Source organism: Ranitomeya imitator, chromosome 2 (assembly GCF_032444005.1).
Source record: "Ranitomeya imitator isolate aRanImi1 chromosome 2, aRanImi1.pri, whole genome shotgun sequence".
NCBI classification, from domain to species: Eukaryota; Metazoa; Chordata; class Amphibia; order Anura; family Dendrobatidae; genus Ranitomeya; species Ranitomeya imitator.
In genome coordinates, this window is record NC_091283.1 from 49,522,278 (window position 1) to 49,540,681 (window position 18,404).

The 18,404-nt window shown below is 42.3% G+C and overlaps 1 protein-coding gene across 1 annotated transcript; it reads left to right on the forward strand.

Annotated features, from left to right (window-relative positions):
* The first annotated feature begins 3,745 nt into the window (after positions 1 to 3,745).
* On the forward strand, positions 3,746 to 17,455 carry LOC138661776 (cytochrome P450 2A5-like). Its single transcript, XM_069746684.1, has 9 exons — positions 3,746 to 4,010; positions 7,579 to 7,741; positions 8,065 to 8,214; positions 8,829 to 8,989; positions 9,071 to 9,247; positions 13,282 to 13,423; positions 14,029 to 14,216; positions 15,397 to 15,538; positions 16,221 to 17,455. The coding sequence occupies exons 1-9, from the start codon at positions 3,831 to 3,833 to the stop codon at positions 16,406 to 16,408; spliced, it is 1,491 nt and encodes a 496-aa protein (XP_069602785.1). The 5' UTR covers positions 3,746 to 3,830; the 3' UTR covers positions 16,409 to 17,455.
* Positions 17,456 to 18,404: the final 949 nt, after the last annotated feature.

Genomic DNA, 18,404 nt, shown 5'->3' on the forward strand with positions numbered 1-18,404 from the left:
AATACCATCAGGGCCCAAAAACCTAACTGCTAGGGTTGAGCGACTTTTACTTTTATAGGATCGGGTCGGGTTTCACGAAACCCGACTTTTTCAAAAGTCAGGTCAAGTGAAATCGGCTGATCCTATAAAAATGTCGGGGTCGGGGTCGGCCGAAACTCGAAACCCAATGCAGTGCATTGGGTTTCCAATGGTTCCCAGGGTCTGAAGGAGAGGAAACTCTCCTTCAGGCCCTGCGATCCATATTTAAGTGTAAAATAAAGAATTAAAATAAAAAATATCGCTTGTGATTGGTCGCGCGACCGCCCATGTGACCGCTTGCGTGACCAATCACAAGCCGCGACGTCACCACAAGGTCCTGCAAGCGCTGATTCTTAGGAAGGAAGGCTGCCGGAAAGAAGCAGGGCGTGTCCGAGGGTGAGTATATACCTAATAGGAATATACTCACCCTCGGATTTCACTGCGTTGAGAAACACGTGATGGTGTCTCCGCGGTGTTGGATGTTTTGGTCTCCCCGAGGCCAATCATCTGTGCCTTTATAGCCTTTTCACTAGGCACTGCTCCTAATAGCCAGATTCCTACTCCACACTGATAAGGGGCAAAAACCCCGAAACAGCTGTCTGTGGATGGATACCATGCTTGGCATAGGTGGCTTTCCTTCATAGGATGCTGCCCTTCCCGTGGTTGTTCCTTCCCGGGGAAAGGCCTGGCTATTCACTGCTTGCGTCGAGAAACACGTGATGGTGTCTCCGCAGCTTCTTTACATGCATCTGCATATTTCCCATAAGGGATGGGGGCAGTGTTCTGGAATCACTGCGTTGAGAAACACGTGATGGTGTCTCCGCGGTGTTGGATGTTTTGGTCTCCCCGAGGCCAATCATCTGTGCCTTTATAGCCTTTTCACTAAGCACTGCTCCTAATAGCCAGATTCCTACTCCACACTGATGAGGGGCAAAAACCCCGAAACAGCTGTCTGTGGATGGATACCATGCTTGGCATAGGTGGCCTTCCTTCATAGGATGCTGCCCTTCCCGTGGTTGTTCCTTCCCGGGGAAAGGCCTGGCTATTCACTGCTTGCGTCGAGAAACACGTGATGGTGTCTCCGCAGCTTCTTTACATGCATACTATGTAAGTCTGTAATAGTGACTGTACATTGAGTGGGTTAAGCTTTGTTAATTGATGTGTGCTAGTATGCTAATAGTGCTACTTAATGCCATCACCATTGTTTACCTTATCTTGATGTTGGACTGAAGGACCCTGGGTAATACTAAAAATAGCTTACATGCCTTGGGTATAAAAAGACTCAGAGATCACATCCTGGGAGACTGAAGTAACACAGAGCTACCAGCCAGACATTCTGCAAACCACCCCAACAGACAAGAGAACGGACTGCAGCCAATTCATAATGACACCATCACGAGGGACACTGATCTATGATTCTATAGGAAACAACCTAGGGGTTTTCGGCTCCGGTTGGAAGGACACAGATCTGATCCAGTGACCATCTCTGAACCATGGATATGTTTGGAGAAAGCCAGGTTTGGGACCCGCTGGTCGCCTGGTTCCATGGAGATGGTCAGATAAGCCAGGTGATGACTCTCGTGTCAACTGGCTTTGGACCTTGTATGGACTCAATGGACAGTTCTTGTAATAAATAAATAACTTGGCACTCACTATGGACAGTTCATGGTCATCTCCCTATGCTTGTCGTTACCCCTTTTCTGTGCATGCATCCACAGATGGAGTAGCGACCCTGGGAGCTCTGACATCATGTCAACTGGCTTTGGACCTTGTATGGACTCTATGGACAGTTCTTGGTCATCTCCCTATGCTTGTCATTACCCCTTTTCTGTGCATGCATCCACAGATGGAGTAGTGACCCTGGGAGCTCTGACATCATGTCAACTGGCTTTGGACCTTGTATGGACTCTATGGACAGTTCTTGGTCATCTCCCTATGCTTGTCGTTACCCCTTCTCTGTGCGTGCATCTACAGATGGAGTAGCTACCCTGGGAGCTCTGACATCATGTCAACTGGCTTTGGACCTTGTATGGACTCTATTGACAGTTCTTGGTAATCTCCCTATGCTTGTCATTACCCCTTCTCTGTGCATGCATCCACAGATGGAGTAGCGACCCTGGGAGCTCTGACATCATGTCAACTGGCTTTGGACCTTGTATGGACTCTATGGACAGTTCTTAGTCATCTCCCTATGCTTGTCATTACCTCTTCTCTGTGCGTGCATCCGCAGATGAAGTAGCTACCCTGGGAGCTCTGACATCATGTCATACTGGAAATACCTGGAGACGCAGTGATCTTTTATATGCGCCCATGTAATCAAGCAATTCCAGCCATGTTGGGATTGTTTTGTTTGCTATTGTGTGCTGTGGTTCAATAACGTATTGCCACACTGTTTTACCTTAACCCTGTGTTGTCTGTGTAGTGTATTGCCCACTGGGAGATAGAGTGGGCGTTCAGTGGTATGAGCCGTGGTCCATGTAGTCTTGGTAAAGACAGCCGGGCCAGTGGACGAGAGCACCCACTGACCCCGTTTCTTCACATTAGGGAATCCCCACATGTAATCAAGCTGGCTAGTAGCTGTGAATCATTCAGCTGAGGCAATGAAAACTAAATCTCTGAGCAGTCATAAATACTCGGAGACACCCGAGCGTGCTCGGGAAAACCTGAGCAACAAGTATACTCGTTCATCACTAGTAATTAGCTATAGTTATGCCCTTTTGGGGGCTGAAGATAGTTCCTATCCTTGTGATCCATAGTCAAGACGAGTTGCCCTATAGGCCTTGTGTGTCCTGAACAAGTATGGACTAGCATAGTCGTGTCAATGAAAGTCAGTACTAAAGTGAAATGGCCATCCTAGTGTCCATGGGCGTGAAAGTCGAGTGTGCCTCAAGTATGGCCTAAATATTCTGTGCCGAAAACATGTAGATGTATTTGAAATAAAAGTATGAGTGGACTGAACCTTGAATAAGCTGGATCTTGGTCAGAAAGGCAAAGTCCTTGGAGCAGGGATAGTGATAAGAGAGGGAGTGGCAAATTTCAAACAAAAATTGAGATATGGTGTGGTCTCGGTTTTATTATTTTGGTGTCTTTTGTAACATTAAAAATAATTGTTTACCAAAATCTGGACTCGGCTGATCTCAAGGACTTACAGTAAAAATGAATGTAGCATCACTGCGCAACTGTGCGGTTCATGGTGGTCGGACCTCAAGAGTTTGAAGAGCTATACCCTATCCCACGGATAACTTACAAACTTAAGAGCATCCCTTTAACCAAATAGCTTGTTGTGTCACTCTACCTTTTGTTGTGTTTAGTAAAGTTGAACTATTTCAACGTGACACTTCCTAGTGAGATGCTTGTCCACGGTTTGGTAAAGTGCGGAAAATGTCACTATCCAGAGTATCCTCTCATTACAATATATTTTTCAAAGTATTCACTATAAACAATTTTTGCAAACAAATATGATATAATAGGTATATTTTCCATGAGCTTTTGTTCCTGGTAAAGGTACACATGTTCTGCACAACACACACATCGGACTCCTTATAAGGATCGCCGTGTGAAATTACCTTATTTAGCGATAGACTTCTTATTCACTCAGAGCCGCTTATCATCCTGTGTAAATAACCGCCGTCAGTAGGTGAACACATACAGTCACTCTGCTCCATAAAACCTACGCCAATCTTGTACATTGGACTCATGTGAACTCAAATAAAAGACTGTTAGACAACACTTCCCCGGTGCTAGGTGCAGCCTGCTCTTGTGCGCTGGTTGTATCATTCTTTCTATATCTCTGCTTCCAGTATACAAAGAATATGGAGCTAGGAGTAACAGGAACCATCTTTCTGACCTTGTGTGTCACACTGGTCCTCTACATCCGTGAATGGAGAAGAAAATTGAGAGGTAAAAACTTACCCCCTGGACCACCTACGCTCCCAGTACTGGGAACTATTCTGCACGTGAGCACTACTGAAATGCCCCAGTCATTGGTGAAGGTGAGTAGTACTGAACTATATCTTTTCAGAGGTATATAAAAGGATAACATTTCTCCTTGTGGAGACTGACATGCCTGACATGCCAGTTGAAGGAGACTTAAAAGCCATAAAATGATTCTATGGTGAATTTAATATGCAAATTGCCTCTTCAGAGAGGAAGAAGACTTGAATTCTAGTGCCGCTTTTTGGAGGTAGCAATCTAACAAGTGTCTTCAAATTAAGATTCTGGTTTGGATTTTATCCTAAGTCATATTGCAAGGCTTGTTAATAGGTCAAGATTCACTTTTAGGATTGCTAGTTCTAGTAGGTGGCACTGGAGTTTAAGTCCTCTTCCTCCCTGAGTAGACAATTTGCATATTTAATTTCCAAGGGGAGCATTGCATGGCCAATACGTTTCCTTAACCTAGCATGTAAGGAGGAGAAACCTTTTTAGACCCCAGTCAGAGGCCTCTCATACAGCCAGAACAGATCTCATGCTTTGTACTGAGGAGGGGCAATACACCAAAACACATCTGCAAATTTAGATTCTGGTTTGGCTTTATTCCTAAGTCATATGGCATGGCTCATTAAAGGGTCGATATTGACTTTTAGGATTGCTATTTTCAATAGGTGGCACTAGAGTTCAAGTCCTCTTTCTCTCTGAAGAGGCATTTTGAAGTACAAGGGTTGGACCAAATAATGGAAACACCTGGAAACATCAACAAAAGTTAGTTTAATATGCTGTAGGTCCACCTTCTGCGGCGATTACAGCCTCAATTCTCCGAGGTATGGATTCATGCAAGGTGTGAATTGCTTCCAAAGGAATTTTAGCCCATTCTGCAGTTAAAACACCCTCCAGTTCTTTGAGCGACAATGGTGGCGGAAATCGACGTTAAACTTGAATCTCTAAAATCGACCATAAATGCTCAATAATGTTGAGGTCTGGGGATTGTGGGGGCCAGATGAGATGATCAATTCATTAGAATGTTCCCCGTGCCATGCTTTAACGATTCTAGCTGTATGAATTGGTGCATTATCATCCTGAAAGATGGCGTTTCCCTCCGGGAACAGTGCTTGAACCATTGGATGCACTTGGTCGCCTAAAATGCCTAAATAATCTCGGCTGTTGATTCTTCCATGAAGGGATAGGGATATCTCCACAAAATAGCACCCCAGATCATTACAGAACCTCCGCCATGTTTTACGGTTAGGAGAAGGCAGTCTGGATGGAATGCTTCTTTCTGCTGTCTCCAAACGTACACTCGGCCGGAGGTCGGAAATAGGGTAAACGATGATTTGTCTGAGAATATCACATGTTTCCACTGCTTGAGGGACCAATTCTGGAGGTTGCACTATAATCGCCATTGTTCATACTGTCCTGTGTTCTTGGGATCATTTACAAAGCTGCAATGATTCAGATCTACTGAGCATTTTTCTTGACTTCTTCTTTACGAGTCTGTTTTGTATGTCCGTTTGTGGTCCATTCTTTAAGGAAAGCAAATATAGACACCATTTGTATTCAATGGTGGTGCGCACATGTCAGGTTTTTCACAAGGACCGTGATTTCTGGTGAAAAATTGTGAAAAATGCGTGCTACACACATGCACACTGATGCACATGCATTGTAACGGCACCTGGGAAGAAGCGGTACAGTTTGCGCTGTTCCCTGGTCTAGCCAGCTGCTGAAGACAGCCCTAATCATTGTCTCCTGGTCCTGAAATCAGTGCAACCAGGAGACAATGATGGGAGTTTTACTCAGCAGCAGCTGTGTACCTCCTGTTTAAAATAAATAATCAAACAAAAAAAATCGATGCGCCATTTCTGGGACAGCTGAGGGCTGATGTTGGAAGCCTGGTGGGGGCAATATCTCTGACCCCTTCCCAGACTCTTAACATCAACTCACAGCTGTCTGTTTGGCCTTTGCTGGTCACAATTTATAGTGAGGAGGACCCTACGCCATTTTCTTTCTGTGGTCCTTCGTAAATTCACCAGAGAAGGTCTAGCAAACAGCTGTGAGCTGTTATTACTAACATGGGAACCTTCTGGGGTATTGTCCCTTGTCCCGGGCTATTAACATCAGTCACCAGCTTTCTCTCTGCTGGCTATGAAAATTGTGCGGGAGCCCACTCTGCTTTTATTAATTTAATTATTTATTTTACACAGGAGATACAAAGCTGGCGCTGAGTGCAACATCCATCATTGTATCCTGGTCACTCTGATCTCAGTATGAGTAGGAGACAATAATGAGAGCTGCCTTCAGCAGCCGGCCAGAGCCAGGGAACAGCGCAAACTGTACCACTTTTTCCCTGGAGCCGGTACGTGTCACAAGGGCACATGGATGACACATGGATGTAACATATGGACACACTGACACACGGACAGTAAACACAGATACACAGATGGCACACGGCTGTCACATCAGCGCACACAGGCATGGACTTCACCAGTAATGGTTTTTCCTATACAGAAATCTCCAGGACATGTGAATTAGACCTTAGTCAGTATGTTGACTAGAGGCACTTTAGTGGAAGGTCACAGACAATGTTTAATAGTAAAACAGATACTTCTATTTTTTCTACTTTGTTTATCACAAAGAGGCTCAAAAGTTTTGTTACTACTTTTTCTTTAAGTGTCACTTTAAGTGGTTCCACTGGGCTGGACATTATTTTTGAATATTACTCAAAAACCAACTATAACTTGTTTCTGTAGCACTGGGGGTCCTGTGGATCATACGCTGCACCACTAGTCCTCCAGGAGGTCAGAAGCTGCTGCTGTGGTTATCAGCAAGGCTACTTTCTGTAAAAGTATAGTCTGCTACTATTCACAGGAATTACCTTACTTATCTCAGTCGTTACTAAAATACAAATGTGAACACCGAACAATATTTGTTCAACTCGAGTGCAGCTCCTGACGGCGATGTGGTCAACACAGCTTGAATCCAAGTCCTTGTTAGGGATTTCGCCTCTTTAAATGAAGTCCTGCACTTTATACTATTTATCCTTTTGCAACAGTAGTTCAGCAGCACAATATAACATACTTGAACTTATCACATATATTTATCTTAATCACTGTGACTACATGGTATCATATCTATTGACTGGGATTGTTGCTCTAAGGGTATCAAACAATTTCTTTTTCAGGACCCTAGGTTCTGTAACCCTCCTAAAAAGGGATTTCTTCTTCTCTCTATACTCCTGCAGATAGGAAAAACCCCGGGTTCCTTTTTTGTACCCACGTCCTGCAAGACCTCATGCCTATAAATAATCTGGCTCAAGCATGCGATTTGAAATTCAAACAACCCACCACGGTTCGGTCCTAACAAACAGGCAATCCACATATGTATTCAAGCTGTGTAGCCACTGCAAATCATGCAGCTGCATCGACATAAACTAAATCTCCGAGTATGCTGAAATACTCGGAGACCACCCGAGCATGCTCAGAGAAACTCGAGTAACGAGCATACTCGCTTGTCACTAATTGGCTCCTTTGCTGTTGACTCACTTCTGATCATGTTACCATTGAATGATAGTTTCAATGAGCCAATTGTGACGATGTAATTGAACTGTCTTTTTATCTTAAAATGTTTCAGCTCAGTAAGCAGTATGGGCCGGTGATGACTATATTTATTGGCAATAGCCCCATGGTGATCCTTCTCGGCTATGATTGTGTAAAAGAAGCCTTAGTGGATCATAGTGATGTGTTCACTGCGCGAGGAAACACATTTTTTGCAAGTTCAGTATTCAAAGATTATGGTGAGTAGTGATATATTTTATACAATTATAGAAGTCAGGAAATGAGACGGCAAATACTGGTTACCAGCGAATTAAATGCAAAACACATGTTAGTCACATGGTCTACCAAGCAAAAAGCATCAAGAAGGGAGACAACAAACCAAAAGATAAACGGGATTGGTGTATACAAAAATCAGTGGACGCATGGAAACCAGAGAAAATACTCTCTGGTTTCCAGAGATTAAATATAGAACAAAATCCTTCAATGACACATGCATAAATTATTAATATGCTACACCCTTCTAGTTTTTTTTAACATTGCTGATTTTCATCTTTGATTTTAGGGATTGTGCTTAGCAACGGTGAGCGTTGGAAACTGTTACGTCGATTCTCACTTACCACCCTTAGGAACTTTGGGATGGGGAAAAGAGGCATTGCGGAGAGAATTCAAGAAGAAGCCCGTTTTCTGGTAGAAAGGTTCAGAAATAATGGAGGTTTGTGAGGACTTATGTATATTATTGGATACTGATGCATGTAATGAAGGTATTTTCCAGATGCAGGGTGGAGGGCATGGTTGGGAAGCCAAGAGAGCCAGACATGGTTCCCCTCATATCAATGGCAGTCACTGTATGCCCTTATGATTGTAAGCTGCAAAAATTATAATGCCTACATAACAGAGCATTTAGTGACAGTGACTAGAGATAAGCTGATCTATTTGCAGAACTCTGGTTCAGCGTCTCGATCAGTGATACCTGGTGGCTAGACGGAAATCCCATGAATCTCTTATCTTCCAGTATCTTTGCTGCTGCTTTTGATAATCCAAGGCTGGCACGGCGTCATCTGTGTGTCACGTCGTACAAATGACATTGCACCAGCTCAGATGAATCAAATGCTGCCCTAGGGACATCAGAAGTTAAGGGATCAGCAAGACTTCCATCTAAATATCATTGACCAGAACTCTGTATTGGAGTCATGCAAATTAATCTGCTCATCTCTCAACAGGCAAAATCTCAAAAGTCAATATCAGTATAAAATAGATAAAGGAAATTAGAAGCTGCAGCTAGGAGCTTACCCCAATTTCTGATCAATCTTTTGTGTCAATGTGTAGAAAATCTGTTTGACCCAACTGATTCATTGCGTTTGGCCGTCTCTAACGTCATCTGCTCAATTGTGTTTGGAGAACGCTTTGATTATGAAGATGAGAAGTTTATGACCCTACTGTCACTACTGCAGGAAATGTTCTCCCTTCTGGCCTCTGCATGGGGGATTGTAAGTCAACATACAGTAAATTTTCAATAAAAATGAGTTCCAACTATTGAGTCAGGTAATAAAAATACATTCTTTTCACAGCTGCTCCATCTGTTTCCAAAGACGTCAAATTATATCCCGGGACCTCATAAAAAGGTCTTCAGAAACCTGGATCAGCTCAAAGGATTTGTCCTTCAAGCTGTTGAGGACCACAAAAATACCATTGATGTGAACTGCCCTCGAGACTTCATTGATAGTTTCCTAATAAAGATGGAGGAGGTATTGAAAATAATTAAAAAAAAAACATTTTCCTCATCCAGATTTTTACCACACCTCTGTACTCTGCTCTGTTCCTCATCTGTCTTCACACTTCCTCTTTTCTTGGGAACCATGAGTTGACCACTGTACTCTACAGAATGTGAGCCCTGTATTCTATCAGGGTCTGCTGTCTAAAGGCTGTAATGATGCCTAGTTGGAAGGGGAAGCCAGAAGAATCTTCACCATTATGGCAGAAAAATACAGTAAGTCTATCAGCACGCAATAGGTGCTAATAGTATGACCGGAGTGATTAGGTCAGTGTTTGCACTTCCCCGAGTCACACAGTCATACCTCTCATCACAACCATTTTTCATTGATTCTCGACTCCTGGGACGATTTAAAGGCAAAGGGCACAGATAGGTTTGTACTATTGTTCATTTTCATCCTAATGGTGAATTCACACCTCTCATATTTTGTTGCAGAAATTTCTGCAATTTACAATTTTTTTTACAAGTACTACTGTATAGTTTACCTATATATTACCTACAAATAGTGGCAGCAAGCTAATGGGACAATATGAAAGATAGAGAAGATTATGGTAGTCATACACAGAATACAGATACAAAACTTACAGTTATGATCACAGGTGTATTAAAATACACACTTTATTACTTCAAACTTAAAATTAACAAAATACAAAATAATAAGAAAGGGTGATATTAACATTAGAACATGCCAAAGAAGATATAAAAGTTAGAGGTAGTGCACAAGTCGGAAGGCAATAATGAAAGAGTATATAAATATACTGTATATACTAATTGTCAACTGAGGCAAGTTACCGTGATACAGATGCAGGACAAATAGTAAAAAATAATGCATATAAGACAAATAATGTAGTACTTGTAGTGTCTGATCATAGTAAAAATTTTAATCGATAGAACAGTAAATGGATGACAACTAGATCTATAACTACAGTAACATGCCAAATATATAGTACTAGATGGTGGCCCGATTCTAACACATCAGGCATTCTAGAATATGTATGTAGCTTATTTATGAAGATTTCAGAATTATGCAATTTATACACAGGATTCGGCCAGCCGGGCGCGACCAATCAGTGAAGCCAGGGCCTGCTCCAGGTTTTTGAGGGCCCCGGGCGAAAGAGTCTCAGTGGGCCCCCCTCTTTAACACATACCACGATTCGTGATGCACAGAAACAGCAGAGAAATATACCACAGCCAAATAGCATATAACACAGCCCACAGAGTATATAGCACAGGCCACATAGCATATAGCACAGGCCACATAGCATATATCACAGCCACGTAGCATATAACACAGTCACGTAGCATATAGCACAGCCATTTAGTATATAGCACAGCCCACATAGTATAGAGCACAGTCCACATAGTATATAACACAGCCCACGTAGTACATAGCACAGCCCACACAGTATATAGCACAGCCCACGCAGTGTATAACAGCCCACATATTATATAGCACAGCCTACGCAGTATATAGCACAGCCCACGCAGTGTATAACAGCCCACATAGTATATAGCACAGCCTATGCCCAGCCACGTAATATATTGCACAGCTACGTAGTATATAGCACAGCTCACGTAGAATATAGCACAGCTCACGTAGTATATAGCACAGCTCACGCAGTATATAACACAGCCACGTAGTATATTGCCCAGCCACGTAATATATTGCACAGCCCACATAGTATATAGCACAGAGACGCAGTATATAACACAGCTCACGCAGTATATAACACAGCCCATGTAGTATATAACACAGCCCACGTAGTATATAGGTACAGTGGGGCAAAAAAGTATTTAGTCAGTCAGCAATAGTGCAAGTTCCACCACTTAAAAAGATGAGAGGCGCCTGTAATTTACATCATAGGTAGACCTCAACTATGGGAGACAAACTGAGAAAAAAAAATCCAGAAAATCACATTGTCTGTTTTTTTAACATTTTATTTGCATATTATGGTGGAAAATAAGTATTTGGTCAGAAATAAACAATCAAGATTTCTGGCTCTCACAGACCTGTAACTTCTTCTTTAAGAGTCTCCTCTTTCCTCCACTCATTACCTGTAGTAATGGCACCTGTTTAAACTTGTTATCAGTATAAAAAGACACCTGTGCACACCCTCAAACAGTCTGACTCCAAACTCCACTACGGTGAAGACCAAAGAGCTGTTAAAGGACACCAAAAACAAAATTGTAGCCCTGCACCAGGCTGGGAAGACTGAATCTGCAATAGCCAACCAGCTTGGAGTGAAGAAATGAACAGTGGGAGCAATAATTAGAAAATGGAAGACATACAAGACCACTGATAATCTCCCTCGATCTGGGGCTCCACGCAAAATCCCACCCCGTGGGGTCAGAATGATCACAAGAACGGTGAGCAAAAATCCCAGAACCACGCGGGGGGGCCTAGTGAATGAACTGCAGAGAGCTGGGACCAATGTAACAAGGCCTACCATAAGTAACACACTATGCCACCATGGACTCAGATCCTGCAGTGCCAGACGTGTCCCACTGCTTAAGCCAGTACATGTCCGGGTCCGTCTGAAGTTTGCTAGAGAGCATTTGGATGATCCAGAGGAGTTTTGGGAGAATGTCCTATGGTCTGATGAAACCAAACTGGAACTGTTTGGTAGAAACACAACTTGTCATGTTTGGAGGAAAAAGAATACTGAGTTGCATCCATCAAACACCATACCTACTGTAAAGCATGGTGGTGGAAACATCATGCTTTTGGGCTGTTTCTCTGCAAAGTGGCCAGGACGACTGATCCGGGTACATGAAAGAATGAATGGGGCCATGTATCGTGAGATTTTGAGTGCAAACCTCCTTCCATCAGCAAGGGCATTGAAGATGAAACGTGGCTGGGTCTTTCAACATGACAATGATCCAAAGCACACCGCCAGGGCAACGAAGGAGTGGCTTCGTAAGAAGCATTTCAAGGTCCTGGAGTGGCCTAGCCAGTCTCCAGATCTCAACCCTATAGAAAACCTTTGGAGGGAGTTGAAAGTCCGTGTTGCCAAGCGAAAAGCCAAAAACATCACTGCTCTAGAAGAGATCTGCATGGAGGAATGGGCCAACATGCCAACAACAGCGTGTGGCAACCTTGTGAAGACTTACAGAAAACGTTTGACCTCTGTCATTGCCAACAAAGGATATATTACAAAGTATTGAGATGAAATTTTGTTTCTGACCAAATACTTATTTTCCACCATAATATGCAAATAAAATGTTAAAAAAACAGACAATGTGATTTTCTGGATTTTTTTTTCTCAGTTTGTCTCCCATAGTTGAGGTCTGCCTATGATGTAAATTACAGACGCCTCTCATCTTTTTAAGTGGTGGAACTTGCACTATTGCTGACTGACTAAATACTTTTTTGCCCCACTGTATGTGGGCACCATATCCCTGTTAAAAAAAAGAATTAAAATAAAAAATAGTTATATACTCACCTTCTGTCGGCCCCTGGATCCAGGTGAGGCATTTAGCGATGCTCCTCATGATGCTCCAGTCCCAAGAATGCATTGCGGTCTCGCAAGATGATGATGTAGAGGTCTCGCGAGACCGCAATGCATAGCCCGGAGCGTCGCGAGGAGCGTCGCGAGGAAAGGCACCGGATGGTGAGTATATAATGATTTTTTTTATTATTATTATTTTTAACATTAGATCTTTTTACTATTGATGCTGCATAGGCATAGGCCGGACTGTGCCCGTCGCTGATTTTTCGCGGCCTGTCAGCCGTGACCAATCAGCGACGCAGGATTTCCGTGACAGACAGACAAACAGACAGACAGACGGAAGTGCCCCTTAGACGATTATATATATATAGATAAAATTGCCATATACTCATTATAGATGCATAGTGCATATTGTGTATTATCTAAAGTTTCCGAAGTGCGTTTCGCCGTGGCTTCTTCCCGGGGTACTACAGCATCATAACATCCATTTAAGCACTGAAAATCTTATGTCAACCAGCAATATTTTGTGGCCAATCACATGATTTGTCCAAATCTACAGGAGAAAGAGAAACCAGACACTGAATTCCACTTTGAGAACTTGTTTGGAACAGTGATAGATCTATTCTTTGCTGGTATTGAAACTACAAGTACAACTCTGAAAAATGCCCTCCTCATCCTCCTCAAGTTCCCCGATGTGGCAAGTAAGTAAAGTCCTGAGTAGTTAGAGTAATTATTCTGCACTCCGTCAAATATTTCAGAACATTAAGAAGTGGATGACACATTGGACAATTTTTCATAATGTGCATATGGTTGCCATGCATTCATTCTAAACATATTAGGAGCATGTTGACCTATTAAGTTCCAAAATTAGCTGCAATTCTTTCGAAGATCCATTCAATTAGTTTGTGGTTGATACGAATGGGTAGGTCAAAGAATGCAGAAGGGGATTTCAAGATATTTTAGATCATGAGGAAAGAGAAGGGAGACACCACAGAACTGATGGCTTATGTATGGTGGTGGATTTAGCATATAATATGTGTGACTACTGGAGGCAAACATTGACAATAAGATTTTCCATGTATGGATTTCTAAAGGGGGTTTTCCAATTGTGCTAGTGCTTATAATTGATATATCAAAATTTTGGTCAACTTTTAATAAATCATCATGTAGGTTTAGAAGGTAATAACACTGAATATTTCCGTTGTTTTAATGTAACTTGGGTGATTAGCATTGATATATATGGTACTTCGGTTGCTGGTCTTGGTTACTGGTTAAGATCTAGTGAACATGTTGTTTTTATCTACAGGGAAGATCCAGGACGAGATTGACAACGTGATTGGACAGAGTCGATGTCCTGCCTTGGAGGATCGTATTAACATGCCATATACAGATGCAGTGATTCACGAAATCCAGAGATTTGCTGACATAGTCCCTATGGGGATTCCACATGCAGCCAGTAAGGATACCGTATTTAGAGGATACAACATCCCAAAGGTGAGAATTAATAGGAAGGATCATTACAAAAAATGTGTGACTTTTTTTGTTGTTGTTAATTGCTTAGAGAGAAATTTAATCCAGTAAATATCATGATATATGTATTCAATCAAAAGTGGTCAGTTATAAATCAGAATCCATAAAACCTCAGTTTATTCAAAGAGCAAAGGGCGAGGATACATTGTCGAAAGGTACTCCATTCAAACTTTTCAGATCTTAAAGGAGCCGTCCATAACTATGATATTGATGACCCATCTTTTAAATTTGTCATCAAAATCAACTACAGCTCCAAAATTGGCAAACTCCGCCATACACATATATGGTCTGGATGATTGCATGTTTTTATCAATAAGGGCGAGGAGGAAGATGATTGCATGTTTTTATCAATAAGGGCGAGGAGGAAGAAGCTGCTGTCCGAGTTTTTTCTTAATCTTCTGCAAGAAAAAAGGATTGTGCATGAAGAAACTCAATATGGCTTCTGCTTTCGGAAGCCTCCATAGATCTATATATATAATTGTCTAAGGGTTTGGCTGTCTGTCTTGGAAATCCCCGCATCACTGATTGGTCGAGGCCGCCAGGCCTCGACCAATCAGCAATGGGCACAATCTCTCATTGGTCGAGGCCAGCTGGCCTCGACCAATCAGCGATGGGCACAGTCTGCCGCGAATTCTGGAATCATTATTGTCCTCCACTGCTGTCAAGTGCCGCCATTGTGTTGTCTAAGGGTCTAAATGTCTATTCTATTCTAGAATACCCGATGCGTTTGAATCGGGCCAACATCTAGTATTAGATAACTGCCGAAATATAGGGGACTTGACTGACTTTTTTCTACGAGGCCTCGCCTTTTAATGTTTTAACCACATCTCAATAAAGAATCCATTTAATCCCTGGATGGTTGTGCCGGAATCTTTCCCCTTTTTCATCTGACTTTTATCTACTCCTTGTAGCCAGTTTTACAATAAGTTGGTCCTCTTGTGCTTTATCAAAACTTAGGGTGGGCAAGATGCAAACCTCAAAAAGTCATTTTATAGCCAAGTTTGCCAAGAAAAATATGTTTTTTTTCAATATTTGTTGACTGGAGACAATCTTTAAAGTAGACTAGAGGAGCTTAGGAAATATTTCAATGGTCTGAATTAAATACCTCTTATTGATCTTCATTCTTGTTAAACTTTTGTTTCAGAATGCGATCGTGTCGCCGCTATTGACATCTGTTCTTAAAGATCCCAAGTATTTTGAGCAACCGGAAAAGTTTGATCCAAGACATTTCCTGGATGAAAATGGATGCTTTAAGAACAACGAGGCTTTTCTTCCATTCTCTATTGGTAATATGACATGACTAGGAGGGTCAGTTACTTAAAAAGTTGGGAGTTAAATGGAATCTTTCAGCAGGTTTTTGCTGTGGAATCTGAGAGCGACATAATGCAAGGGACCCTAATTCCGGCGATGTGTTACTTACTGGGCTTCTTGGTGTAGATTGTAAAAAATCCCTGTTTTCTTTGTTGTAGATAAATGCTGAGCTGTACATAACGCCGCCCACACTCCTGATTGGCAGCTTCATTTGTACAATGTCAGAAAGCTTCCAATCAGTGACATGGGCGTGGCTACAAAGATTAGCTGTACTGGCTTGCATGTGAGACCCAGTCCTGCAGTGATAATCTCTTGCTGATAAAACACTGATCATACTGAAGTTACAACACACAACCTAAAAAGTGACACATTTGTGGAATCAGGCCCTCTGTGCCTATATTATGCTGCTCTCAGACTACATAGCTAAAAAATCCTGATCGATTCCCTTTAATACATTTTTCTCATGACCTAACTTAATAATGAGTCTGTATTGTCAACTGCAGTCCATTTTTCTCAGTGGTGGAAGATAAGTTAAAGCTGACTGATAATGATTGAAGACAATGCGCCATCTTCCAGATTTGTATTGTAAAAATGTCTTTATGTCCCATCAATATGGCAGATTCTGAAGAGTTCTAACCCTTTACATATTATCCACAGGAAAGAGGAGCTGTCTAGGAGAGGGGTTGGCTCGCATGGAGCTCTTCCTCATGTTGACCAACATATTGCAGACGTTTCACCTGAAATCTAACAAAGCACCAGAAGATCTTGAAATAACCCCTGAACCCGGGACAAATGGAGTCACCGCCAGAACGTATCAGCTCTATGTTGAACCCCGATGTCAATAATCCATCCACTGCTAAAATATAATAAACCTCTCTTTATAGTGTATGTTCTTCATTTTATTCATGTTATTGAAGACAATACATAAAACCAATTGCATTGTTTGTGAAAACGTTAGCAAGGTAACTGATCGGAATGACATTGGATCAAATATCTCTGTATGTGCTATCAAGTTCCTTGCACAAACCTCTCTGATGTCCCCTCAGACTGTATCCAACCCCTTACAAGTTCTTTAACACAAGAACAACCTTAGTAACATCAAAGTGACCTCAACATACATGGCTATAGATAAATGAATGGCATCTGATCTTCATCTCTGTGCTATCACACACCATCTGAAGATGTTGTCCACTGTTTTATTGCTTTCTTTCCTTATCTATATTGTTCAACTGTTACATTCTTTCACTATCCAGTTTCACCCCAAAATGACTGCTGCATTCCCTGTCTTTGCTGTTATACAGGCTATGATAGTCCCTCCTGATTGGCTGTGCTATATTATATAAAGTGATAACTGCAAGGCTTTATAGGGGGAGTCCGTTAGGCTGCAATTTAGGTCATGTGAGTCTTTTCTTGCTGATGCCATCTTATGCCTGTCCTTCAAACCGCACATCCAAGCTCTTTCCACCTCCTGTCGCCTCCAGCTCAAAAATATCTCCAGAATCCGTCCTTTCCTCAACCATCAATCTACTAAAATGCTTGTGCATGCCCTCATCATCTGCCGCCTTGACTACTGCAACATCCTTTTCTGCGGCCTCCCTGCTAACACCCTTACACCTTTCCAGTCCATCCTTAACTCTGCTGCCCAACTAATTCATCTCTCTCCTCGCTACTCCTCTGCTTCCTCCTCTGCAAATCTCTTCACTGGCTCCCATTCCCTCAACGTATCCAGATCAAATTACTAATACTGACCAACAAAGTCATCCACAACCTGTCTCCTCCATATACAGGTCCTTCTCAAAAAATTTGCATATAGTGTTAAATTTCATTATTTACCATAATGTAATGATTACAATTAAACTTTCATATATTATAGATTCATTATCCACCAACTGAAATTTGTCAGGTCTTTTATTGTTTTAATACTGATGATTTTGGCATACAACTCCTGATAACCCAAAAAACCTGTCTCAATAAATTAGCATATCAATAAAAGGTTCTCTAAACGACCTATTACCCTAATCTTCTGAATCAACTAATTAACTCTAAACACATGCAAAAGATACCTGAGGCTTTTATAAACTCCCTGCCTGGTTCATTACTCAAAACCCCCATCATGGGTAAGACTAGCGACCTGACAGATGTCAAGAAGGCCATCATTGACACCCTCAAGCAAGAGGGTAAGACCCAGAAAGAAATTTCTCAACAAATAGGCTGTTCCCAGAGTGCTGTATCAAGGCACCTCAATGGTAAGTCTGTTGGAAGGAAACAATGTGGCAGAAAACGCTGTACAACGAGAAGAGGAGACCGGACCCTGAGGAAGATTGTGGAGAAGGACCGATTCCAGACCTTGGGGAACCTGAGGAAGCAGTGGACTGAGTCTGGTGTGGAAACATCCAGAGCCACCGTGCACAGGCGTGTGCAGGAAATGGGCTACAGGTGCCGCATTCCCCAGGTAAAGCCACTTTTGAACCATAAACAGCGGCAGAGGCGCCTGACCTGGGCTACAGAGAAGCAGCACTGGACTGTTGCTAAGTGGTCCCAAGTACTTTTTTCTGATGAAAGCAAATTTTGCATGTCATTCGGAAATCAAGGTGCCAGAGTCTGGAGGAAGACTGGGGAGAAGGAAATGCCAAAATGCCTGAAGTCCAGTGTCAAGTACCCACAGTCAGTGATGGTGTGGGGTGCCATGTCAGCTGCTGGTGTTGGTCCACTGTGTTTCATCAAGGGCAGGGTCAATGCAGCTAGCTATCAGGAGATTTTGGAGCACTTCATGCTTCCATCGGCTGAAATGCTTTATGGAGATGAAGATTTCATTTTTCAGCACGACCTGGCACCTGCTCA

Coding starts and splice junctions, on each gene's coding strand:
- LOC138661776 (XM_069746684.1), top strand. CDS start 3,831: ATGGAGCTAGGAGTAACAGGAACCATCTTTCTGACCTTGTGTGTCACA. Junction 7,742..8,064: donor TTCAGTATTCAAAGATTATG/GTGAGTAGTGAT, acceptor CTTTGATTTTAG/GGATTGTGCTTAGCAACGGT. Junction 9,248..13,281: donor TCCTAATAAAGATGGAGGAG/GTATTGAAAATA, acceptor CCAAATCTACAG/GAGAAAGAGAAACCAGACAC.